We start from the raw sequence: 27,617 nt of genomic DNA, 5'->3' as shown, positions 1-27,617 counted from the left end.
GCCGAGATAGCGCATCCGCTGCACGGTTCAACGTTCCCTTCTTATACTCAATCCGGAAGCTATATCCCATCAGCTTCCGTACATACAACTGTTGGTCTGGGGTCTGGACCACCTGTTGCAGCAGCTCCTTTAAACTCTTCTGATCGCTGCGAATAACAAACTCACGACCCAATAGATAATGTCGCCATTTCTGGACAGCCTCGACTATCGCGTAGAGCTCCTTATGATACGTTGAAGCAACTCTGCGCCGTGGGCACAATTTGCGGCTGAAATAGGCAATCGGGTGACCTTCTTGAATCAATACTGCTCATATCCCCATGTCCGATGCATCAGTTTCGACATAGAAAGTCTTGGAGAAATCCGGGAGTCGGAGAATCGGGGTTGACGTCATTGCCGATTTTAAGGCCTGAAATGCCTCTGTCGCCGCCTGCGTCCACACAAACGCCTCTTTTTTGAGCAATTCTGTAAGCGGACCCGCAATTGTTGCGTAGTGTGCGACGAACCTTCTGTAATACCCCGTGAGGCCAAAAAACCCCTGAGCTGTTTCACGTTCTTCGGAAGGGGCCAAGCTGTCATAGCCTCTATCTTTCGAGGATCTGCATTGAGCGTGTCGTCTGCAATCAAATGCCCAAGATACTCGACAGTAGTGCAGCAGAATGAACACTTAGATAGTTTCACATAGAATTTATTTGCGCTAAGGAGCGATAGTACCTCGGACAAATGCTCGCAATGGGCGTCTAGCGTCGGACTGTATATCAAGATGTCGTCGAAGAATACAATGACGCTACGTCGCAGGAGCGGCTGGAATATAGTGTTCATTGCTGCCTGGAAAGTCGATGGTGCGTTCGTCAGTCCGAATGGCATCACCAAGAACTCGAAGTGGCCATCGTGAGTTCTGAAAACTGTTTTGAAGATATCGGGTTCGTGCATTCGGATCTGATGGTAGCCCGAACGTAAATCAAGCTTAGTGAAGAACTTCGCATCACCTAGTTCATCAAAGAGTTCGTCCGCAGTCGGGATCGGGAATTTATCCGGGAATGTAGCCATATTCAAGGCGCGGTAATCGATACAGAATCGAAACGTTCCATCCTTCTTCCGAATTAGCAACACTGGTGAGGAGAAGGGGCTCTGGTTGCACTGAATAATTCTTGGGATAACATTTCCTTCACTTGTCGTTCAATTTCATTCTTCTGGAAGTAAGGGTATCGGTACGGTCTCACATTGACCGATCTGGTACCCGGAAGGAGGTGTATCCGGTGATCAAAAGCTCTAGGCGGCGGCATTCCCGTGGGCAGCTCAAAAACTCCTCTATGAGACTCAAGAACCTGGCGGCAGGCGGCTGGTATCGTTGCTGGGAATTCAGATTCGGGAGCTCCGGCGGCCGCTGCCTCGTGGTCGGGGTCCAGGGCGATGATCTCGTAAAATTCGTGTTCCGTCGAGAACGACGCCAGCAGCGCCAAGGACTGTAAGGAAATCTGCTGTGGTCTTGGTAATCGGCCCTGTAAAATTATCGACTTGTTATCCCGCTGAAACTCCAGTGTCTTCCCTACAAAATCCGCCGATATCCGGCCTAGAGATTCCAACCAGTCCATGCTGAGGATCACGTCCCAGCCGTGAACATCGAGGATGTGTAAATCCGTTAAAAATTCCGTCCCCTGTATGGCTAATTTGGTTCGCCTAGAGATGTGAGAACATATTAATGACGCGCCATTTCCCACATACACACGGAAAGGTCGGATGCGTGACAATTGTAGCTACAGGTTCTCTGCGAAACGGGAATGGAGGAAATTATGAGTGCTTCTCCGGGCAATGCCAGCACAAGCCCAGGCGGGAACGTTCCGATTTCTCAGCATTAGACACCCGGATCGGAGTAAAGCGGGGACGCCCTTGTTCCTGGGTCTGCTTGTTTGCCTTCGGACCCTGTGATGCCCCCCTTCCGGCACAGGGGTTAGTAGCGGCTGCTGGGGTGTCTCCCGGTTAGGCCACTGCCGCCGCTGTGACGCCGACCCCTGTTGATAACGATGTTCCTGATTTGCCGCCAATCGTAAGGCTAACGCCATTGCCTCGGCTAACGATTGCGGTTGCTGCAACTCTACCTTCTCCTGAATGGGTATCTTGAGACCCTCGATGAATACCAGAATTAAGATGTAATCCGGCACCCCTTCTACGCGATTCAAATACTTCTCAAACGTATCGTGATATTCAGCCACGGATCCTGTCTGCACCAATTTGGCTAAGGGTCCAATATAATTTCGGAAACTCTGCGGATCAAACCGGTGACGTACATCCTCCAAAAAATCACTCCAAGTCACGTAGCGGTTGTTGGTTCTGTAGTTAAATACCCACTCCGCGACTAGGGGGTCGAAAAGCATCACTGCATAGTGTAGTCGGTCCTCATCGGGCATCATGATGTGATCAAAATAATACTCCACACGGGAAATCCAATTCGTCGCGTCGGAACCATCGAAATGGAGAGCCCGCATTTTGACCCCGTGGTGCAACTCGGACCCAAAGTGATACGAGGATCGGTCTCTAGCGGTGGGCGGGTCCCAGCATGAGGCGCGGCGACGCTGATCTCGCCACCCCCGTTGGCGCATCGCTGGTGGGTCCTAACTTGAAAGCCGCCGCGATTGATAATGGACCATCCTGTTGTCAGGAACTCCTTCGTACTGCCAATCTCCGCCCCGTCTCGACTCCTCTCGGCGGGGAAAAGCTCCCCGTCGGCCTCCCCACGCTCCTCTTCTCTCACGAAACCCTAGTAAGCGGGTGCGAGGATTCGGATCACGCTGCGTCAAATCACTCCCCCTGTATTCCGCATAATCGCGATCGTCCGAATCGTAATCATCTTCAGGAGGATCGATGTCACGGTTATGCGGAAACTCCAAGCTATCCACCCGTACTTCTAGTTGATCAAATCGCGCCATGATCCGGTCGAAACCCTGGATCAGCGGATCGTCCGGCCCGGAATCCGGCCTCTGTTGTGCGCCCGTAGATGATTCCCCCCTGGGTTGCGGTCGTGGGAGGTCGCCCAGATCACGGCGATTCCCCAGCGGCGGGCGGCGCGGCGCCCCTATAACTAACTCCTGCGCATTCCCTCCGGTCAAAACCGGTTGTGGGCGCTGTCTGTCGTCAATAGCTTCCATGAGTTCCAGTGAAAGCACCAGTTGTTAAGAGCACAAATCTCTTAACGAAGAATCCTCGCTGATTACGTACGCAACACCCCAATTTCCGGCGTCCCGAGCGGTGGGATCGGCGGCTGAACTGTGAACTGGCGCGGAGAATCCTCCTCCGTCGGCAGGGTTTGAAATTCTTAGAGTATTGCACAAGTAATTTGGGCAAAATAATTCTTCATTAATTGGCCAACAATAATTAATGAATAGCCCTATTTATAAGACTAAAACCCAGGGTTGGTTCGACCTAATCCTAAACACCGGGAAAGAACCAACAAAGAAAACCCGATGGAGCTTTTAACGCTCGACACAAAATAATCCACAAAAGGAAAGTAAAAAATTACAATAAAATAATTAACTAAATAATACTAAAATCTCGGCCTCTTTCAGGCAATCCGCCGAACAGCTGGGACGCTATTTGGAGACCAAGTCGTGGTAGCGTTCCGGCTGTTTGATTCCTTGCCTCAGTCTAAGCTTCCTCTTCATGGCCTCCCGGGTGACTTCTCCATGTGGTTCGTCAAGCTTCATGCTTGGCATCGGCTCTTCCTCGCATTGTGGAGACTCCGGCGTTGGCGGCGGAGGTGACTCATCCATGCGGTCTTCTCCAGCTGCTTCCATCCCTCGTGAATCTGATGAGGGCGTAACATAAAGTTTCATCCACAAAATAGCACCGTAAATTTCTTTGGATGACGCAGCTGCTATGATACGAAGAGAGTCCGTATCTGCACGTTCAGCAAGGATTGCCCAAGGGGGAGGTTCGTTCGCGGAGGTTTTCTCCGTCGAGCAGCCGCCCACCTCTAGGGTTTTTTGTGTAGGAAAAAAGATTGCTTGCGGAAAATAAATGAAACGATAAAAGTAGGGAATATTCTTTGTTATTGATGGTTGTTTCAATGAAGAGAACCTCAATTTATATTATCTTAGGTACCTAGGTTTGGTTCGACTCGATCATTTCGGGAAAGAACCAATAAGAAAACCCGAAACGGAGCTTATATTACGCTCTGACTCAAAAATATTTAAAATAGAATATTCTATCAATATAAATAATTAAAATAACTCAAAAGAATAACTACTATTATTTGGAGACATAATCTCCAAACCACGCAGGCTTCTTCTGCTGCGTCTTCAACCTTCTTGGCTCCTCGTTCTCTTCTCCTTCGCTGGCTTCATCGTCACTGCTGTTAACCATTGCATCTCTCTAGATCATCTCCTCCTTTACCTGGGTTATTGGTGTACCCGTATCATGCTACATAACCTCCATCAAACCATTTCTTAATTTTGAAGCAATTGAGTTTATTAAAGGGCAAATTGCATGTAAAATCATGAACTTTCAGAATAATTTGATTTTTCTCGTGAATTTTAAATGTTGCATGAAAAGTGATGAACTATACTGTACTGTGTAAATTTCTCATCCGACCCGATCCGATAGATTTCCGACACAAACTTATTCTACGTGGCATGCCGGAAGCGTGACTTGACAAATGATAAATTTAGGGTTCAATTCGAATTGTGAATTAATGCTACTTTTATGCTGAATTCGATATGTGAAAATCGATTTGTATGTTTTTATCTGTGCTACTTGTATGTTTGTGATAAGTCCAGGTTCAGAGATTGCAAGATAAAAGATAAACAATTAGAATTGGTGGAGTTTTGCCAAGTGACACCTTCGACGCACCACATAGGATAAGTTTGTTAGGGTTTTGTATACTAGAAATCACCTTTCGAGTGATTGCATACTGTAAAACTCTAATGGTTATTTTCCAATAAATGCAACAGATTCTTTTTGTCATAATGTTGTTATGTTTTACATTTAATGGTTGTTTATTGCATATTTAAATGTATAAGCAAACGTAACAAAGTCTAAGTCTTTGTTTTAGTAGACCGGTTTGGGCGTCGTCCAATTTAAGGTAACACGGTCAGTTCTAAACAAAGAAAAATAAGAATTTCACAACCTAGATAGGCCTAGACTACCTATCGCGAAAGGTTGCAATGTCAGTCCGATTATTTCTAAGCCTTATTGAAATAAGATGACGTTGGTGTGGTATAGCACTGAATGGATCTAATAGCAAGACGAGTCTTTATGCTATCTACTGAAAGACGAGGTCTTGATAATTAATTTCTTAATCAATGTACGTTAGCATTGAGCATACGATATTGAGTATCCACTACTTTGACTTACCAAAGGTGCGGGTTTTTCGTAACCCAACGATCCAGGTATATTGGGTAGTGGTGATCATTATCTAGAGGTGTTAGTATTGCTATTATGTTGAAATGTGAGCGAGGAGAGTCTCGTTTGATAACATCCACAAGAGGAGCTCGAAACAAAGTTTTATTATTCGGAACCTAGCTAATTGGAGTTTAATTACTCTATGAATAATAAATAAGAGTTTCTTGCTAAGTCCACTCTTGGAGAATAAAATATGTTAATTAATTAAGTCCATAGCAGACAATAATTAATTAATGAATGTTTCTATCTTAAGCACGGGAAATAAATTGAACGCGAATAAAGGAAACCCGGAATACTTGTAATTTCGGATTTGGAAAGGCAGTGCAATATTACTTCTGTAGTGGCTGCTTGTAATATTCCAATATAAGCTTATATTAAATTGTGGGTTCAATTTAATTAGTAAAAATCTAATTGGGTGAGGCCTGATCCAAATTCTTCCTTAGATCCCTGACTGGGCCCAATATGTGACTTATATAAATAGGAGAATAAAGGAGACAGAAAACACACATTTTTCCACTCACAAATTTTCGTCCACTCCTTTGAGAGAGAGAAATCGAAAATTGCCTTCCTCCGTGAGCTGAGTTCTGTCTTCGTTATTCAAGTCCTAATACGTTGGTGAGATTTGCCCACACAAATATCGGCGTATAGTCCGGGACACCAGTCAGAAGATCTGAGGTCCTGTATTGAAGATCTTCACGTGGAGACGGAGCGAGCCATCATCAATTCTTGATTGAATCAACGAGGTAAATTGGCTAATTCCGTAGTAAGCATGTTTTAGGGATTTTATATGCTAAAGCATGTTTTAATTCAAGTTATGAGCATGATACATATGAAAATTGCGCGAATAGAATTTGTCTAAATAATCTGCCAAATAGATCAAATTCATGTGATCGGATATTCAACGCACGCTTCCGCTGCCAACCCCTTCAAAGTTAGTGTCGGAAATGTATGAGGTCGGGTGGGATGGGAAACTTACACAATGGTAAAAATTATGACTTTTCATGCAACATTTAAAGTTTACGAGAAGAACCTAACTATTTTAAAAGTTCATGACTTTACATGCAATTTCCCTTTAATAAACTCAACACTTTTAACATTTGGAATACTATGATGCATGGACTGGGATCAACGTTGTTGAAATTGCTCTAGGTTACTGAATCTTCACCATGAAGGTTGTGAAGCTGATTGCAATAGAAAGAATGCTTAGGACTATATATCTATGGATTTGACTCATAAATCTCATAAATATTTCACTTTGACTAAGCACAAATTTTTAAAAATATAAAAAAAAAGTTAAAAGAATATGGAAACAATAGTATTGCATTAGGAATGACTTACTTAATTTCATATGCATCGTGCCGTCGGGAAGATTTATTGGGTGGAAATGATTTGCAGTCTAAAACGAAACTATTAAACAATGAGAGAATAAAAAGAATATCTTTTTTTACTTTAATTAATAAGGGACAACTAACTATAGTGGATCATGAGGGAAAATTAGGCTTTGAGGCCCTAAAAATCCATGATTGCACCAATGTGGTTGGAAATGCAGATGTGTGAATGGGGTTAGTATTTGATCACACTGTGTGGGGTTGTGTTAGTGTGCTAACTAATTTACAGTAATAACTAATAATTTTTAACTCTGTGTATTAAAATTATCAACACAAAGATATAATTATATCAATACAACATGTAAATTTAAATATCAATACAAAGACATATGTTTATCAACACAAGAAGATTGATAAATTTATGTTTTTGTGTTGATATTTTTAACATACAAAATTGATATTTAGTTATTAGTTATTACTATAAAAAGTTAGTATTTAATCACATGTCATCAACAACTCTTCTCACTGCTTCTTGGAAACCAGACTCGTCAAATTCTTCGCCCTACACATAATCCAAATTGAAATCACAAGTGATAAATTAGTTATGTAGACTGGCCATATATATGTTAATGTTGATATCAGAAATAACCAAACCAGAATTTGACTAAACTTTGTGATTTAATTGACCTATCATCCTATTAAAGAATTATAGAATTAATGGGAAATACATTACCTCAACCTTGCATCTAAGGACTAGGCCATGAACTGGAAGTGATTCAACAAACCTGGTATTGGATTGTAGAGATAACAAGCTCACATTTCTTTCCTGCTGTTTCAATAATCCCAAAACCCTAGCAACCAAATCCGACAAGCTGCATTCCCTTGATCTCAAACTAATTCTCAAATCCAAGAATCGCGGTTGTGATGTTGATGATGGAGCCATCCTCTTGATCTCCACACTCACCCTTTGACTACTTGACCCTAATTCTTCCCTTGGAGCTGTGGAGAGTTGCATTTCCAATAAATCATTTCTGGCTTCGAGCTCTCCCAATTGAGATCTCAACGACCTTAAATACTCAGTTGTTTCGCTAAGAAGTGACGCATTGTCCTTCTATATTTGGACAAAAACAATTTAAAAATGAAGAAGATAAAAATTAGGTCAAAGTTTGGATATGGATTATATATAAATATACCTTAGAAACTTGAGGGACTAAATCTCTTAGAATTTGGAAGCTATGGTTTAGCTTCTGTCGTCGCCTTCTTTCTGTGATTGCATGGTGCATCTGAAGGCTGTTCCTCGTATTTAAGTTTGTGAAGAAGGAAAGAGATCTGGTGAATAGGCTGTTGGAGTTGCGATGAGTTGAAGCAACTATAAGGCCGGGTTGATATCTTGTAAAGGCGGAGGGAGGAGGAGTCACTTGTTGCTCTTCTGTTTGAATTAAGGAGTGATGAGTACTGCTAATAAATGGAATGTCTACTGATGATGAAGAAGAAGAAGAAGGTATTTGTTCCAGGAAATGAAGATAAAACCGGCTTTGAATCTCTGATTGCAGATTTACCTTAAAAATGGGATCATAATTGACTAATGAGAGAGAGCAAAAACTAATAAAAAGTAGTAGAGTACATCACATTACCGGAGGCTTAGTTGAGAAGCCTAGCTCAATCTCTCCGGCGGCGCAGCCCATAAACACGACGGTCTGTAATAATTCAACATGAACCATGTTTATTGGAGACTCTCTATCCTCAATTTCAATTGAAAAAGAAAAAGAAAAAATAGATAAATTTAAGTATAAATTGAAAAAAAGTAGGAATATAAGGATAATCATTTGAGAAAAATGTTAGTATTATTTTATGATGAGACTAATTTTTTTGGGCAAATCAAAATGAAAAGATGTGATGATTTTTCATAATTTTTCATCCTCATTAAATAGAAACCAAATTTCATATAGTATTACACACAAAAAATCTCTTTTTTTCTCCATATATATATATATATATATACCATTCTTAAGTGTAGAACCTAGAACTCTACATATTTTATTCATTGGATGAGGAAAAAATGACGGTCAAGATTAAAAATCATACATATTAGACTATGTTTTCACGACATTCCGGACTCAAAATGTGAAAAAACTCACATGTTGATGGAAGAATGAATGAAACGAAGAAGAGTCCATGCATGCTTTATTTTTTCACTTATCTGCATTCACCCATTAATAATAGTTTTGGTTGTAATGGGAAGTTGTTGTGCAAATCAACACCATTGGATTAAAAGATCTAACGACCTCCGTTTGACATTTGTTCTACGTTTAAGAATGGTTCTACGTTTAAGAATGGTTCTATCTTGATCACAATCCTATATATATATATATATATATATATATATATATATATATATATATATATATTTACTTCCTCTATTCTACAATCTCTTATTTCTTTAGCATAAGTTGTTTACTCAACATCATAAGTTGTAAGCTCGTTTTGCTTTTATCAAATGTCCATGTCTTATTTGGGATAATAATATTATGAGCAAAAATAATAATTGCTTGCATAATCTTGCACAATATGATAGTGGAAAATGAAAAAAAAAACCCTTATGTGAACTATTGTGATATAACAGAATTTATACAAGATCGGCGTGGACAAAATAATTGCCAAAGTGAAAATGGAGAGAGAATGATGATTTGGTATATTCTACTAACAGAATTGCAACTCTAACTTCTTATATGAAAAATAAAGTCCAGCTTCTTAATAGCTCACAAACCATATGTTTTGAGCACTAATTTGGCAATCGCAACTGAATATCTAATTTTCGGCATATGTAATTGTATTTGTATTTCAATCGTCGTAATTTATAGTTCTTTTTATTTAGTTTGCTGTTTTTGTGTTTTTTATAAATAATTTTGTAATAATATCATGTTTTAATTAATATAAATAATATTTTAGAAAATATGGAATATAATGAAATGATTGGGAGTTAATGATAAACTATCAAATAAATGTATGTACGGATTGAATGAATATTAATGATGTAGAAAAAAATAAAAATTAACTAAATAATAAAAAAGTGATTGGTTAAATTAGGTTAAGTGATTGTCACTAATAAATACTTTCTCCGTTTACGAAAAATAGACCACATTGTGAATTATACGGATTTTAATGTGGAATTGGTAAAATAAGAGAGAAGTTGTGTTAGTGGAATGTGGGGTCCATATTATTAGTAGTGTTTAATTGTGTTATATAGCAAATGTGGGGTCCTTTTTTAAACTTGGTCTATTTTTCGTGAACAACTAAAAATGGCAAATGTGGTCTATTTTTTGTGGACGGATGGAGTATGATTTGAAGAAAAACGAGTCAAATAAGTATACAATTCCAAATGTAATTGCATTGGTAAAGCCTGAAAGCAAACCTTAATCCCAGCCACCTATTTGATCAACAACACAAATAAAACACACGATTATAAGCAGTACCAAAAAATAGATAAAAATCCTAGTAGGAATTAATATTATTTAAAGCACGTACAATAAGTAATGTAGTGTATATAATATTATACCTGGTAGAATTGCATCTGCGCTGCGTTTTCACTTGTAATTAGCATCGTCGTTAGAAGGTAATCAACGTCCACCTCCATGTACGGGACGTTGTTCATGGAAGCTAATCCGGGCAACCACCTGATTAATTAATATGTATTCAAAACAATAATCAAGCAAAGGTCTAACTTTAATAAATTATTTGCAAATTATCGACGTACTTAATTGATCCGCAATATGCATTGAAAAGCCTTGTAGCAGCAAGGTTCCCAATTTTCTCTTCATCATAAAATCCATCCAGAAATAGCAAACAACTTCATGCATGTACATATAATTTTGTCAATCATATATAAAATCAAGAGTTATATAAAAAGGATGAGGATGAAGATGAAGATGAAGATATATGCGACCTGGAAGGGAGGGATGAATAAGACCAGAGGCAAATGTAAGTAGTAGATGGAAAGGACTGCATTGTATGGCGGAGAAAGGCGGCGCGCTGATCTTCACCAAGGAGAAAGATGGATTCCATTAATGAATTAAGCATTCTTAATTCACAAACTCTATGAAGAGTTTTGTATTCAAATCGCGTCATTTTATGCGTATATATAGCTCTGCAAGATTTGAAAAGTACTTGTACAATTAAGTAGGGTGTAAACAAATTGAGTTTAGCCAGTGTTGGCCAATGAATGCAACTGAAAAGTGGGAAAAGTATGTATATGGAATTATGGATGGTCAAAAGTCCAATATTTTAAGTATGTATATGGAATTATGGATGGTCAAAAGTTCAATATTTTGAAAGATGGGTGTCCGTGATAGTACTATATTATATATATGTCATTAAATACGTGGATCTATCAATGCTCCTGTGTGGTTAAAAGGGAAAAAGGGAATAGAGTGTGTGCACATATATTTCCATTGTAAATAAAAGAAACTACACAAAATTTAAATAATATTTTCCATTGTATGTGGGCCCATAGTAAACTGAATAAAGAAATGAGGGTCTATTATAATTGCTGCGTTTCAAGGGAATTGGTCTGCGTTTTAACCACCACACCTTTTGCTGTATTTTTTAAGACAGCAGAGGATTCATTCCCAGATATTTGTGTTGCTGTGTTTTTTAAGACAGCAGAGGATTCATTCCCAGATATTTGTTTGTGTTGTGATTTAGTGATTAAGTATTAACTTGATGGTGTACCAAAATAATGGATCACATAGATTTAGATGACATGCTCGTCTTCCATTTTGTAAAATGTTAACCATTTAAATACTTCTTTCCATAGTTCAACATAATTACAAATCAATGTTTTCTTTGAAAATCAACTATCTTATCAGCAATTAATTTAATTATAAATAATTAATATAAAGTAACAAGTTATCAGGTTATATAACTCATTTAGCTTAGACTTATATGACCAAAAATAAGCTTCGTACAATATTTTATTTATTTATTTATTTATCTTTCATACTAAACTGCTCCAATATTAGTTATCTTTTGTAATTTCTATCTAGTAAAAAAACTTTATTTTGCAATTATACTTCCTCCATACCTTAAATTTTGTCACACTTTAACCTGGTACGGATTTTTAAAATGTAATGAAAAGTGAGTTGAAAAAGTTAATGAGATGTGAGTCCTACTTTTATATAAACTAGTATTAACCTCCGTGCTATGCACGGGACATAAAAGTTTCAAATAATGAATACAAAATATAATAAAAATATAGAAAAGAAGAACTCAAAGCAATGTGAAGATATAAAAAAAATGTACTACTCCTTAATGAATGTATTATTTATATACAGTTTTAATTTATGATCCAAGTGGAGTAAAAATAATAAAATTAATTACAAAAAGAATATGTGTAACTAAGGAACAAAGAATATAAGTTAATTAGAATAAATATACAAATAAAAAAAATATGTGTGAGTAAAGATCAAAGAGTAGAAATTGGAATAAGAAACGTACAATAACAGTATACTCATATTAGATAATTCAAAAAAATATTTTAATTAATTAACTATAAATTTTAAAATAAATATTAACTAAAACACTTTAAAATATATAATACATATAGAGCAATCACACTTCAATGACATACCACAACTTCGTATAAAAATAGTAGTATTATTTTAATATTCAGTTAAACTCAAGAATAATTAAAACTTTCGGTCATTCAATTGAATCGAATATAAAAATGTCTTTATTTTTATGAGGATGAAATATTAAATATTTTAATTAAATAAATATAGCATGAAAATTAAATTATATATTTGTGTTGCCATTTAGTTTATAGATTAATTCAGAGAAGAAATTATTACAATTGTTTTGTCTAATTCTGGGGTTCCTCTTATAACAATTGTTTCAACGATATATCCGTCCTATATGAATCATGAAGAGTTGAGTAATTGTTTGCATGATCGTGCCATACTTGCTCCTACTTTAGAGGTTGTTGATGAATAAAATTTTAATTTTAACCCAAATAGAAGGCAAATTAAACTCTTTAGCACAATTCCAATTTTAAACTCTTTAGCACAATTCCAATTTTAATTCAAATAAAAGGCAAAATAACAATACATAAACTTAATTACAAAGATGAAATTAAATTAAAAAATATTTATACAAAGTCCAATAAATTAATAGTTCAAAATTAAACCCTAATTTTTAAAACATAAATATAATGATATATACGTAACACCCAATTTAAACTATATTTTTATAAATTTTTTCAAAATCATAAAATCCAATACAAATAAAGCCCAGATAATACATTCCTTAGACTAAAATTTCAACATAAATAAACCTAAATAACAATATACTCCATAAATTAATATTCTCTTTCTCTCAGCGCCGATTGCACTCTCCCTTCCCATCTCATCTTTCTCTCTCAGTCGGCATCGCCGCTGCAACCCTTCCTCCGGCGTCCTCCTCCTTTCTCTCTCACTCTTTTTCGGAGCTCTCTCCTCCCTCCGTCACGCCTCCCTTCTGCTTCCTCCCTCCGTCACGCCGTCCACCCGGCTTCCCTGCCGCTCGTTTCACGCCTCCGCTGCCTTGCTGCCGCCGTTGCCGGTAAAGATCGGATCTTCAAAGTGGCGGCTCACTTTCTCGTAGCCAGTCGCTGCCTTGCCGCCACTGCCCCGCCTCCATCAGCCTTGCCGCCTTCGTCACCCATCGTCGGAGCTGTCGCCGGCTTCCAAGATTCATGCTACGCTGCAATCAAAAATAAAATTTTCAGTAAATCAATCAATAATAATGCAGATTCAATTAAAGGTGTGTGTATGTATAGGTGTTTTATCTTGTTTGAGAAGCTAGTGTTTCATTAGACCAATTTTTTGTCCAATAATATCTGCCTCTTTTCTGTCCAATGTTGCCATTTTTTAAATAACCAAAAGGGTAACTCAAATAGCTTTGAATTTTCCTGCCAAAAAGGGCAAATAAGTCTTTTCATTAAACTGGCACTTTAGATTATGATAGATGTGAATGAGAATGTCACTACAAAAAATGATAAAAAGTTAAATGTGATAAATTTTGCAGGACGGACGGAAATGGAAAAATGTGACAAACTTTCAGAAACGGAGGGAGTAGTTCAAGTTGTTTATTAAGAATTCTTTATTAATTTTTTATAAATAGAGTTGTATTTAAAATGTTACTCCCTCCGTCCGCCATTAAGAGTCTCATTTATTGGCATCACATGTTTTAAGAAATGTTAAGAAAAGCGGATGAAAAATTTGTGGAATATGGATCTCACTTGTATATACTCCCTCCGTTGCCTCATAGTTGAGGTGAAATTTTTCGGCACAAAGTTTAAGGATATTGAGTGTAGAGTAGTCAACCAAGTCTAACTTCTTATATCCCTTTTGGCACATAGTGCAGAGTTGTTAAAGTAGGAAAAATAAATAAAGTAAAAGAGATGAAAAATTGTTAAGTATTTTTAAGTACGAAAATGAATAAAGTAAAAGAGGAAAAAATAATTGAATATTTAATTATTTCCTAAATTAGTAAAGATTCATTTTGCATTTTGGTTGGGATGGGAAAAAGAAAAGTGGATCATAACGGAGGGAGTACTATTTAATGCTCAATTTGTCCCATTAAAAATGAAACGCTTTTCTTTTTGGATTGTCTCATTAAAAATGAAACGTTTCTTAAAATAGAAATAACTTTATATTTTTCTCTCTCTCTTACTTTACCCTCTCTTCTTAAACTCACAAAACAACAATACATAAAATCATGTGCCGAAAAGCAAATGTTTCATATTTATTGGGACAGAGGGAGTATGGCTTTTGTTAGAAAAGATACGCTCGGATTTTGAATTCTTTTAAGTCCATTATTTGGTCCATTTTGAGTGTCAAAGACATGTCTGTTATTTGCATATTTTATCTATTTTTGTATTTTGGCATGTTTTGCGAAAAATGTGCAAAATACAGCCTAAACATATTGAAAGTCAAAGTTGGAAGTCTGGAGCCTTTGAGCCAGCCAGCGACCGCTGGCCGCCATCCACCATTGCCCACGCTGCGGTCCTGATGAGGCTCATTTCATGCATTGGCTTTAGGTTTATTTTACATAATTTTGGAGGAGATAATGCACAAATCGTGAGTTTAAGTGTGCAGGATGGATGTTGGATCAGTTAGAGTGTGCAAACTAGCCGAGCAGACGCAGATTGAGTAAAATAGAGTGCAAATGCAGAAAAGTCGTCCAACTGATCAAGAGGAGTTATGAAAAGGAGCCGTCATTGCAAGGAGTAGGATTGGTGAAGCCATTCCTCCTCTTAGATTTCATCGTCAGTTTCTCTAATGCTTGCATCGATCGTAATTGTAGCCATTGAGCTAACGGATTGACCATAATTGTAGCCATCGATCGTAATGGAAATGGTGTCACTGATGACTGTCCTTTGAAGAAGAAACGGCGTATGGAAATCGAAGAGGTTTTAAACAAGGCATATTCAGAAGACAAAGAAGAGTTCAACCGGACAATGAACATATCCTCGTCTTCGTCTTCCCCATCTGCTGTAATTTTGGGACCAAATGGTACGCTCCCGTCCAAAAGCTAAAACTTATAAAGACCCTTTTTATATAGTATTCTTGTTCTTCCCCCAATTGTGCATCATATTTTTTGAAACTCTGATTAATTTACATGATAAGATTTAGAAAAGAGCGTTTTCTCTAGATTATTAGTGACCGTCTCTTAAATAGTGAGCATAGAAGAATGTCTCGATGATAATGTCCATATCCTATAAATACTTTGTAACGGTTTACATTGTGTATGATAAGTCGTATTCTAGGCCATGATTACTGGTCAGTATGATGAGCTTAACATACGTATTCTTTGGGTGGTCCGATCTCGATCTTGGCAATTGATCTTTTGGTGGTCTTTGAGCTCGGGTCTGGACCCGTAGTAATCTTTTTAGACCACCGCTGAATCAGCAATCCAAGTGACTTGACACATCGTCAAGCGTGGCACAGTCAAAGTTGCCACGTGAGAAATCCACACGCGACACACGCGAAAGGCACACTCCTGCCACAAGCTTGTAACCGCCGACGGTTACGAATGCGCCATGATGAGCCTTCATGGCTTGGTTGACCCTACATGGTGGCTTGGCCTATAAATAGGCTAGTCATTCCACTGCATTTCACACACTGAGTATCCATCACAAGCATACTTCCTCTCTGCATAGTCTTTTCGAAGCTCTGTCCTCTTCCTCTTCCAATTCGCCGGAGCTTGTTCCAACTGCAGTGTTGCAACGAATGAGACGTAGCCGTTTTATCTTTGGGACGACGTGGCAAAACCGAGAACACTACCGGGGCGTATCTCGTCTTGCGGAAAGAGACCTTCCTCGACTCGGCTAAGTTCATCTTTACAGTTTCGAATTTCAATTGTAATTTTCGTTTCTGTTTTTTCTTTCTTCGATCTTCTCTCGGGTTGTATTACGCCCGGTTAGTGTTTTATAGCTATATCTCCAACATTCCATTGATGAAGCTTCTTCACAAACCCATTCTCTTCCTATGAATAGTTTGTGTATTCAAATCACACCATTTTAATTATGTGTATATAGCTCTGCAAGGTTTGAAAAGTATACTTGTAGTTGTACGATTAAGTAGGGTGTCAATAAATTGAGTTTAGCCGGTGTGGGCCATTGAATGCAATAGGAAAGAAGGTAGGAGATGAAAACTGAAAAGTATGGCAACAGGGAAAAGTATGTATATGGAATTATGAATGGTCAAAAGTCTAATATTTTGAAAGATGGGAGTCCTTTATACTATATATATGAGTCATTAAAATGTGGATCAATCAATGCTGCAATATATATTAGCAATAATATTTGGGTGTGTTGTGTTTTAGTGATTAAGTGTTAATTTGATGATGTACCAAAAAAATGGATTACATAGATTTGGATGGCATGTCCATCTTCCATTGCAAAGAGCTTCTATTTTTATTGTAAAGTGTTAGCCATTTAAATATTCCTCGTACTTCTTTCCAGAATTCAACATAATTACCAAACAATGTTTTCTTTAATATAGAGTTGTATTTAAAATGTTATATGAGTATTATAATGATTTATGAATAAAAAGATTTGCAATTAGTTATTCCCTATCCCATGGAAGACCTCTTATCGGGATGTACGAGATTTTATAAAAAAATTTAAGTTTAAGGAGAGAGACAAAAAAAAGTTGTTCAATATTTTAAATTAAAAAAATTAATAAAGTAAAAAATAAATAAATAAATTGCTTTGTGTTTAAAGTAGGAAAAAAGAATAAAAAAAAAGAGAAGATTGTTGAGTGTTTTAAAGAAGGGAAGAATAATAAAGTAAAATAGAGAAAAAAATAATTAATTATCTTCTAAGTAAGTAGTATAGTTTTAGAGGGATGAAAAAAGAAATTCAATCTATTTTAGAGGGACGGAAGGAGCATAGTTTTTTGTTAGTATTGAATAGGAAGCGATTATTACTTCCTCCATCTTATAAAAATAAAAACTTTAGTGATGAAACAGATTTGACTAGTTATGCAATAAACTCAGTGTTAAATTAATGTTCATACTTTTTAGGGAGGGACGGATGGACGGAGTATAAATATAATAATATAAATATAATAATGGGCAAGCAGGTGACGAAAGGCAATTGATACAACAATAATAAAGTAGTAAATGAGAAAAGACGGTGAGTAGTTGACCAACAAAAATGAAATTGAAGGAGAATTGGTGCACACTTTGTTGGATTCGCAACTGTTAAATTCAAACAGAATTTCGTCGCACTTTAATTCATTCTCTTCTCTGGTAAGAAATTAATACTACTCTTTAGTCCGTACCGTATTTGTTTTTTGTTTGGTGGAATGATGGATGATGTTGAATTTAAACGGTTAAGATCGAGGATATTCTTATCTATGCCTCTTTGTTGCATTGGGAAGGTTGAATTTTACTTGACATGTTTGTAAATAAGCAGCAGGTGATAATGCCGCAGAAAGTAACGATACCAAACAAGCATGGCAAAAATCTTGTTGGTTTATTGCATGACACAGCTTCACCGCAGCTTGTAGTTCTCTGCCATGGTTTCCGTTCCACAAAGGTAGCTTTTTTCAAGACATGAATAACCACTGCTTGAAATATAACCCCATCATTTTTCATACCAAATTTATGTATTAGAAACCTGAGTGTGGTTTATGTCATGCTTCCTTCTGCAGGATTACAAAATCATGGTCAATCTTGCTGTTGCTTTAGAAAAAGAAGGAATCAGTGCTTTTCGCTTTGATTTCTGTGGAAATGGGTATCGCTTTGTTAACCACTTCAATTCTTTATTCATTTTCTAGATTCATGTGCTTAATTGATTTGATGATTTGAAGGGAAAGTGAAGGTACATTTCAGATTTGTAACTACTCTGATGATGTTGATGACTTGAGATCTGTGGTTGACTACTTTGTTGGGTTAAAACGCTCAACGATTGCACTTCTTGGTCATAGTAAAGGTATACCCACTGTTTTCTTCTAAATGTCTTTAAATGCTTACATAACAATCTGAAATGTCCAAGATGACCAAGGACGTCGTACTCAATCCTAAAGATGAGAGTGGATAAGATTCAGCTAAACCTTTTCCTTCCATTTTGGTAACTAACTTAGATTAATAGTAATAAAACTTGCATTTTCTTGTGTCTGAATTTGATAGTCAGTTCTGTTCAGTCTTATAATTGCCATGTAACTCATGATTATTTACTCTGGCATTCAATGACATAAAGCTTACTCCTCCCTTTGATACAAAGAGACACAGAGGAAGAGTGTTTGTCAAGTATTTTACTCTGTGTTGTGTCTCTGGATACACAAAAATGTGTGAATTTCTGCCAATAGAATCACTTTTCTTGTCCTGTATTTGTAATTCTTTTCTCTATCACACAAATAAAGTTAAAATCTTACTCTACTCTTCATTTAAACCTACTAAATCTGATAATATCTTAAATGCTCATGATAATGTTTACAATAATACTCATTCTTAATTTTCCTTGAGGATAGACTCAGTGATAATTCTTTCTTCTTGAAGTTTATTCTCTTCTTTCTGATATTTTACTTTGGACAATCTCGAACTAGATAGTGTTTTCCACTTTGCAGGAGGCGATGTTGTCCTTCTGTATGCATCGAAATATCACGATATACCTGCTGTGATAAATATTTCTGGCCGTTATGATCTTAAACGAGGAATTGAGGAATGGTTTGGTAAAGATATCTGGGAAAGGCTAAAGAAGGAGGGATACATAGATGTCAAAACCAAGACAGGTAATTGTTTCGTTTTACAAATTGTGCATTTTTTCAGTAAATAAAGCATAATCTTTTTAAATAGGAGAAGTCGAATACCGAGTCACTGAAGAAAGCATGACGGAGCGACTCAATACAGACATGCACCAAGCCTGCCTTTTAATTGATGCTAACTGCAGGTCAGTTTGATCTCAATTTCTGCTAATGATACGTTTGTTTCTCAATTTCTGCCAATAAAAAATTTTGTCATCTAACTTATCCAAGTGTATATAAAGGTCACTGACAGTGTATGGATCAGCTGATGATCTTGTCCCACTAGAAGATGCAACAGAGTTTGCCAAAGTCTTACCAAACCACCAGTTGAAAATCATACAAGGAGCCAATCATGGATACACTTCACATCAACATGAATTAGTCTCAGCTGTTTTGCCTTTCCTAAAGGAAATCTCTACAACACTATCAACAGGCCAATCCTCCTCAACTTGAAAACCTGTTACTCATTCATCTGCCAGCTACACTTACTACCATTTGTGCTTAATCATTTGAAATGTGTTTTTATCAACGAATGATATATATGTATATATAGCTAATAAGTACACCATTGTTGGGTGATCTGTGATTTCCAGAAAGTCAAGTGCAACTTGGAATTCTTAATTTAATAAAAGGGTGATAGCAAAATTCATGGTTTGCAAAGGAAGTGATGCCGTTGCCTCTATTTTGCATTGTGGGGTGGAATTGCTTAATTGTGATGAGTCATGTTGTTCTCATTGTGGAAATATATTCCATCACTAAAGCAGCACTCTTGCTCAATAATAGTAGGGGATAAATTTTAAGGGATCACTTTCTCTTTTTTTGTTTGAAGAGATTAATGGATACTTTGTTAGTTTTCCAAGAACAAACCAACGCACATGCCTAAATATTTATGGGTAAAATTGAAATTTCGGGTGACTTTAGAAAAAAAGTTCGCTGGAAGACATATTTAATTATTTATTTTGTTATAGTCCATATATTAACTCTTAATATTGACTACTCCTTCTGTCTCTAATAGATGTCACATATTTAACTGGTGCTAGTTTTAAGAAATTATTTAATTTTATAAATGAATGTTAATGGAAAAAATTAACGGAGACTACTTTTATAAATCAGTTTTATAATAACTAAGATATTTACTAGAGTCTAGAAGCAGTTGAGGAACAACGAGAGAGTAAAAAATGAAAGAAGTAAAAACAGTGAGTTGGGATTGGGATTTAAACTCTAGTCTCCCTTCCACTAAAAACACGTTAAGCCAACTGAACTACATAGAATGTTGATTCTCAGCGCTAACATAAATAGTTATATACTTACTTCATTTTTTAAAATTGCTAATAGCATTGGCTTGTTCAAACACACCAACATAATTAACATTTTTAAATACACCAATGCCATTGGCATTTTTCTCATTTACAAATTGCAAAAAAAATGCCTCCCTTCAAGGAATCTTTATTTCAAACTCACCCTAAATTTGAAATTTTTACGGCCGGAACACATTTATGTAGTCAATACAGTCTCTTTGGTACATAGACAACATGTTTTCAGTGCAAAATTGGTAAATTGTGAAAAAGAAAGAGATAAATAGGTATAGTAGGAGAGAGGAAAAAATAGATAAAGTAGAAGCAAGAAAGATAAAAAAAAAAAAAGGAGTAGTAATAAATTGAAAGTAATTAACTTTCCACTTTTATTGTGTGATTAGTTTTTAAGGACAGACAAAAATGGAATGATGAGACTATTTTTTATGGATGGAGGAGTATTAAAAATACCTTCATTGAATTATACTCCCTCTGCCCCGACTAATATGACACATTCCTTGGTCGGCACGAGATTTTAGGAGTTATTGGTTAATGTGTTTAATTGGAGAGAGAAAAGGTGGGTGTAAGTAGGGATATCAATCGGGCCGGCCCACCGGATTTCGAGCCAACCCTACTCGGGTTGCGAGTCAATCGGGTGCGGGCTAATCGGGTTGAGATTTTTTCGGGATATAAAAGTTCAACCCTAACCCTAAACGCTCGGGTTTCTGGCTGGCCCAGCAGGTTAATCGGGTTGCTACCGATAAAATTAACATATGCTCAATCCAATAAATAATGACGAAAATTAGTTATATTTATAAAATATAAATATTTAATTATGATAAATTTGAGATATATACTTAAACTCAAACACAAACATGATCAAATACTAATATTTGAGATTTGTGTAAAATAAAACATAAATTTAAATATTTTAAAGCATGTTTTAAAACATGTTTTACAAGTTAATGAATTAGAAGTTTCTAATTTATTTATTTATTATTATATTAAAAAATTTTAATATATAATTTATATATTTAATATAAAATTGAATGTTATTTTTTTAGTTATCTATATTATAAAAATAATTAATGAAATTGTCCAATTAGGAGTCAAACAAATAGAATGATAGAAATTTTATCGGGTTTTCGGGCCAGCCCATCGGGTTTTCGGGTCTGACCCTAACGAGTTGCGGGTTAATCGGGTGCGGGCTAATCGGGTTGTAGTTTTATCGGGCTAGAAATTTTCGACCCTAATCCTATAAATTTGGCGGGTTATTTGGGTCAGCCCACAGGTTGCGGGCTGCATTGACATCCCTAAGTGTGAGTATTAAAATAGAAAAAGAAAGAGAGATGAATATTTTAATAGGAGTAAGAAAAAGTGGTTGGATATATTAATTGGAGAGAGAAAGTTTCTAAAAAAAGAAATGTGTCATCTTAGTTGGGACAAACTAAAAAGAAAAATGTGTCATCTTAAGTGGGACGGAGGGAGTACTCCAAAATACACTACTTTTCTATTTGATATTTTTATTTGCAAATACATAATTAGACCTTTTAAAACATAGAATTGAATAAGCATTAGTAAAAAAGTACCTACAAGGCAAGGCCGTTGTTCCATGATAAAAAAAAGTAGTAGTACAAAATTCACATGTAGGAAAACTAAACTAAACTAAACTAAACTAATTTTATATAGGCAATTAATAACTCAAAAATCAGATTCCATAACAGGAGTAAAGATTCTTTGGCCAGGAGACAATAACATTCTAGGATCATACTTTTGTTTCCTTTCTTGAAAAGTAGCCCATTTTGACCCATAATGCTGAACCCAATCTTCCTTGGATTCATAATGGGGTAGATACTGCTTGATTCTGATTCCCTCCCTTTGACAAACTTCCAGAATCTGTTTGTTCAGATTCTCAAAAACATGGGACTCACTGCGCTTGGTTGAGTGCAGCAGCCCTAGTGTGTAGAATATGTCCTCTTCTGGCACCACCGCCGACGTCCTATCATCCCATCTGCACGCACCATTACATTATTACATACACATTCATAATTTAAAATTAAACTTTCATTAATAGAGAGAGGGTGAAAGAATACTTTTGTCTATTGAGAGGGTAGAAAAGAATTGGGCCAGATGTTTGGTTTTGTGTGTGAATGAGGTTGAGGATGACAGCAGCATGGAAGTCCATGATTTGGGACTTTGGCAAGAAGAGATTGAGCCATGGATGAGCTTCTTCTTCATCATTATCTTCTTCCAATTCCAAGCTTCCAACCCTATTGAGGAAATCAAAGAGGGGGACATCTTTCTTGAAGGAAAATCCAGGAACAAACCTCAGATCTTTTACCATCATCAATTCAAGCTCCTCGTGAATATTGGTGTAGTATTTGACAAATTCAAGGGAGTAGAGGATGCCTCCGTTGGCCTTCAACAAAGATTGAATCTTGGTTTGGTGGGAAGGTGAGTAGAAGGAAGTGGATCTCCAATTGTTTGGAGGGCTCTTGTCTGTGATAATCGAACCTTCCAGATAGTTTGGCCCATTCCCATACCCTTTCATGATCAGATGCTCTTGGTCGCTCGTGAACTTGCTGAACTCGTCGTATATCAATCTCACCCATTTCGCCTACAAATTAAGCATCGATCATTGTAAATCGCAAATATAAGAGCCAATTATTTAAGATTTAAGAACACATACTCCATTCCTTCTGTCACATTTTGTTATTTTGACTGTCGTTTATATAAAGTCACATTTAGTTACTATGGTGGGTCCACATTCCATTTACTCAAACTCAACTAATTTCTTAAAATTTGTGCAAGTTAAAATGAGACTATACACAGCGAAAGGAGGGAGGTATAGCTACACTCACTGTGGTTGGTGCTTTGTGAAGGACGATTCTTGCTCTGGTTATGATGCCAAACTGCCCAAGTCCACCAAGAACTGCGAAAAATAGCTCTGAATTCATTTCCTCCGAACAACTCACCAGATCCCCTTTTCCTGCGTATGAAATAAATAAACAAATATTTAACTTCATGATTCGAGTTTTGGATTTGAGTATTGTGTGGGGCCAGCCTGCATCCAGAACTCTGAACAAAACTGTCATAGATTCTGTCCGTTATACCTAGTACCTTACAAAATCTTCAATTTTATGTCAAAACACCCAAAAACAAAATAGAAAAAAATAATTAGAGAGATTGAAACAAAACCTGTGATAACATCGAGCTGAAGAACATTGGAAATTTGAGGGCCAAAGAAAGAGGACTGGCCACTAATCCCAGCATTAGAGAGCGTTCCTCCCACGGTGAGGTACAAATAATCGGTCCAAGAAACCGGCGCCAGCCCGTGCTCGAGCCCGGCCCGCAACACATCGACCCACAGCTGCTCTCCGCCCACGTCGGCGTAATTCCTCCCAAGAAACCCTAATCCGGCTCCCGTTTCTCCCCAGCGAGGCCATGTCCACCACCACGCCGCCGTGCGCCGCCGCCTGCCCCCTCACGGAGTGGCCGTGCCCTCTGGCCGCAATGCCGAACGGGGTGGGGCACCCGTTGGACAGCCTCACGAGCTCCACGACGTCGTTTTCGGAGGAAGGGTACAGGACTGCGCGAGGGCTTCGCCTCACCAGGTTTCCGTAGTCGGTCGAAGCTGTGGTAATCGCGTCGGGATCGGTTCGGAGGTCGAGATCGGGCGTGAGGAGGCAATTGGAGAGGGCGTTTGAAATTGGTGAGATGGAGAAGATGATGGTGATTGTTGTGAAGAAGAGGATGATCAGCTTTGGAGAAGAGTTTGTCATTCTTTTTTAATGATGGAGGGAATTTGAATTCAGGTGAGGGTGATGAGAAAGGAATGCTATTATTTATAGCCAGATAAGGCTTGCATGCAGCTTGTTTCAAATTTTAAATTTATTTATTGTTGAGAGACATTTCAAAGAGAGTAGTAGTACTACATTACGATTACGCTTGCTCATGTGACGTGGGTATTGGGACAAAATTACGTAGAGTAAAGGTCAAAAATGACCCTAAACATATGAAGATTTTATGATTTTGGTCCAAAATATTATCTTTTGAATTATTTCGTCCCTCACAAATCAAAACGGATCGAATTTAGTCCTTTTTGGACGGTGCCGTTAAAAATTAACGGTCAACTACAGTTTAAACTATTTTGACTAAATCAAAGATTTAAATTAGAATATTTAATATTTTTCTTATTTTAAAAACAAATTTGACTCTCTCTCTCCCAACACTCTCTTCTATCCTCCTCTCAACACCCTCTTCTTCCCCTTCCACTCCACCACCCTCCGCCGCTGTCGTTGCCCGCTCCCACCTTTGCTGCCGCTCCTAGTTTGCTTCCCTCTGCTCCTTGCTCTTCTCCTGGGCTTCATCTGGGCCATCCGGCACAAGACCAATGTCGAATCCCATCTCGAGAAGATGCAAATTGACCCTCGCTTGCCGTTGCATCGGTTGAATTGGTTGTGGTGGCAGCAATTGTACAGAATTAGGTTGAATTTTTGGGGAATGAGTTGTACGTGAGTAAGTGTTGTGATTAACAATGTCGATCTCGGCGAGCGAGAGGCTAAGCCTCGTGGGCAGATCGGTGAGCAGAGAGCTGGTGTGGGTAGAACCGGAGGTGGAGGAACTGGGCATGGCGAAATAAGTGGCAGAGGTGGAGCCGACACTGACGGATCGCTTCAAGGGGGGAGTCGTCGTCTTCGGTGAAAGAGGAGCACTTGAGGGTAGAATCGCAGTGGTTTTTTATTGCGTTGTCGGTGCGGCCGGAGGGGGGGACAATGGTGGCCCATTTGTTGACGAAACGGGCGTGGGCGTGAATGATGGTGTCTTCCTCATCGGGGTGAAGGCGCGATGCTTGACCTGAGGGGAGAGCTGGTTGCACCGGCGGAGGTGGCAGCTCTTACCAGAGGGGCGGGTGAATGAGGGATTTAGGAATGTGGCGACGACAATAAATCGCGTCGGAATCACCATAGTAATTGATTTGAATTGATGGGCTAGCTTTATGTGTTTGATTTTTGCTATAAGGAAATCTGAAGGAGAAGAACGAAGAAACGTAATCTCTAACCCAAAAAATTAAGTTATAATTTAATTGATAATAAAACGTAATTAGTAATATAATCCAGTCAAAATAGTTTAAACTGTTGTTGACCATCATTTTTAAACGGTGCCGTCCAAAAAATGACTAAATTCTGCCCGTTTTCAATTGTGAGGGATCAAATCATTCAAAAGATAATGTTTTGGATCAAAATCATAAAATCGTCATATGTTTAGGACCAATTTTGACCTTTAGTCAATTATGTATTTTTTAAGATATTGTAAACTGAGTATTTCTAGTCCAAAAATCACATATTTGAATTCCACTAATATACTCCTTTAAGTTTTCCGAGTTGATTAAATAAGATTAAAGTACTAAATTGGTCCAGTATTTGTTAAACAAAAATTTAGTTTTGTATAGTAAGTGTGTTAACTCGTCTTAGACAATATGTTTTGGTCTATATTAATAATTCTCTCAAAAATCAACAATCATCTGTATTTTGATATAGTTAATGAGTGAAATTAATAGATCAAAACATATTGTCTAAGACTAGAAGCTAACACATTAAACAAAACTAATTATCAACTGTATTTTGACATGAATACTATGGACCAAATAGGTTTTTGTGCAAACGTACCAAAAAGTAACACACTTAATTTATAGAGCCAAAAAGTTATTTTAAGCAAATTCAGCGTATGAATTTTAGATTTTAGTCTTTAAATTAATGCTTTACTCATCCTATGAATTGAAGTTATGTTAGTAACTTATACATGCGCTATCCCATATGGTTTGCAACATGACAACATCAAGGATCGGGACTGCATGTGACCAAGAACTCAAAAACAAAAAGGAAAAACATTTACTAGCTTGTGGTAGTGGCACTCTATTTATTTAGTGGAGTAGTATTTTTTTAAAAAAATATTACAGTGTAATCTAATGATTTTAGTAACATTCGTGGTGTTAGGCCGTCAACGCTGACTTGTCATGTCGTCTCGTAATTATTATCTTTCGTGCTCTTTTATTTGGGTCCTATAAATCATCGTATCAATATTTTTTACAGCTCAGCTCACGTATCATCGTGTCCAAATTACCATCTTTCATTGTTAGGCCATCCACAACGCTGTCTCTATACCGTCTCTTAAACCGTCTCTTAACTACTATTTGAGCACTATTTGAGGGCCCCACTGTCCTTTTTTCCTCCATCTCTTAACTAAGAGACGGAGGCTGCAACGCTCCGTCTCTTAACCGTCTCTATACCGTCTCTTAATTACTATTCATTCAATTTAATTTATAATTTTTTTTAAAACCCAATTCAATTTAAACAAACACACTTTATTAAAATTAAAACAATATTACAACTTAACATTAAAAAAGCGAAGACATAATTAAAATTCTAAAAAAATAAAAATGACATAATTTAATATTCTCCGCCAAAGTTTTCCCAAATGTGCTCAATTAGATCCTCTTGGAGTTGGGTGTGGGCGCTAGAGTCGCGTGTCCTTGCCCGAATAGCCAACCGTTCTTGTATAGATGGATGCGCTCCACTTCGCGGCGGACTACTTGCAGTTGAGCTTCCGGGGGATTCGGGGTCGAACCAATTTCCGGCATCGGGTCCTTCGTCTCGGACAATCATGTTGTGCAAGATTATGCACGTATACATGATGTCGACCATGCTCTCCATGAACCACGAACGAGCCGGGGCTTTGATGATGTTGAAGCGCGCTTGGAGAACCCCGAACGCCCTCTCCACATCCTTGCGCGCAGCCTCCTGCTTCTGCGCAAAAAGAGCCTGCTTTGGGTTCGCTGGCCTGCCGCACGTCTTCACGAAGGTCGGCCACTTCGGGTAGATGCCGTCGGCGAGATAGTACCCCATTTTATACCGTCGGTTGTTGGCGACGAAGTTGATGGCCGGCGCTTTACCATCCAAAACTTCGGTAAAGAGGTCGGACTGTTGGAGCACGTTTACGTCGTTGTTCGAGCCAGGGACCCCGAAGTACGCGTGCCAGATCCAAAGTCGGTAGTCGGCAACGGCCTCGAGTACAACGGTTGGGTGGGTGCCTTTGTGGCCGCTCGTGTAGGAACCCCTCCAAGCCACCGGGCAATTCTTCCATTGCCAGTGCATGCAATCGACACTGCCAAGCATCCCGGGGAATCCGTGCACTTGTTCGTGCAGGTTGAGGAGGAACTGACAATCCTCCGTGGTTGGCCTCCGGAGAAATTCGTCACTGAAGGCTGCCCGGACGCCTCTGCAGAAGTTGAGCAAGCACAAGCGCCCAGTACTGTC

At 37.8% G+C, this 27,617-nt stretch overlaps 2 protein-coding genes and 1 pseudogene across 2 annotated transcripts; 1 reads left to right on the top strand and 2 right to left on the bottom strand.

The window, feature by feature from the left end:
• Positions 1–7,221: 7,221 nt before the first annotated feature.
• LOC121808820 (putative transcription factor bHLH041) lies at positions 7,222–10,784 on the bottom strand. The gene is made up of 8 exons (XM_042209393.1): positions 10,666–10,784; positions 10,457–10,569; positions 10,279–10,394; positions 10,135–10,149; positions 8,357–8,419; positions 7,916–8,281; positions 7,456–7,833; positions 7,222–7,284 (listed from the first exon to the last, which is right to left on the bottom strand). The coding sequence occupies exons 1-8, from the start codon at positions 10,782–10,784 to the stop codon at positions 7,222–7,224; spliced, it is 1,233 nt and encodes a 410-aa protein (XP_042065327.1).
• A 6,589-nt stretch (positions 10,785–17,373) lies between these two features.
• On the top strand, positions 17,374–19,669 carry LOC121806789. The gene is made up of 7 exons (XM_042206940.1): positions 17,374–17,513; positions 17,680–17,802; positions 17,918–18,000; positions 18,077–18,198; positions 18,833–18,997; positions 19,062–19,155; positions 19,252–19,669. Exons 2-7 carry the CDS (start codon positions 17,689–17,691, stop codon positions 19,460–19,462), a joined length of 789 nt encoding a protein of 262 aa, XP_042062874.1. The 5' UTR covers positions 17,374–17,513; positions 17,680–17,688; the 3' UTR covers positions 19,463–19,669.
• A 2,241-nt stretch (positions 19,670–21,910) lies between these two features.
• LOC121808819 lies at positions 21,911–24,083 on the bottom strand (annotated as a pseudogene).
• Positions 24,084–27,617: the final 3,534 nt, after the last annotated feature.

This window comes from Salvia splendens, chromosome 6 (genome assembly GCF_004379255.2).
Source record: "Salvia splendens isolate huo1 chromosome 6, SspV2, whole genome shotgun sequence".
NCBI classification, from domain to species: Eukaryota; Viridiplantae; Streptophyta; class Magnoliopsida; order Lamiales; family Lamiaceae; genus Salvia; species Salvia splendens.
The sequence above is the reverse complement of the archived record's forward strand: the minus strand, read 5'-3'. Positions and strand labels throughout refer to the sequence as shown.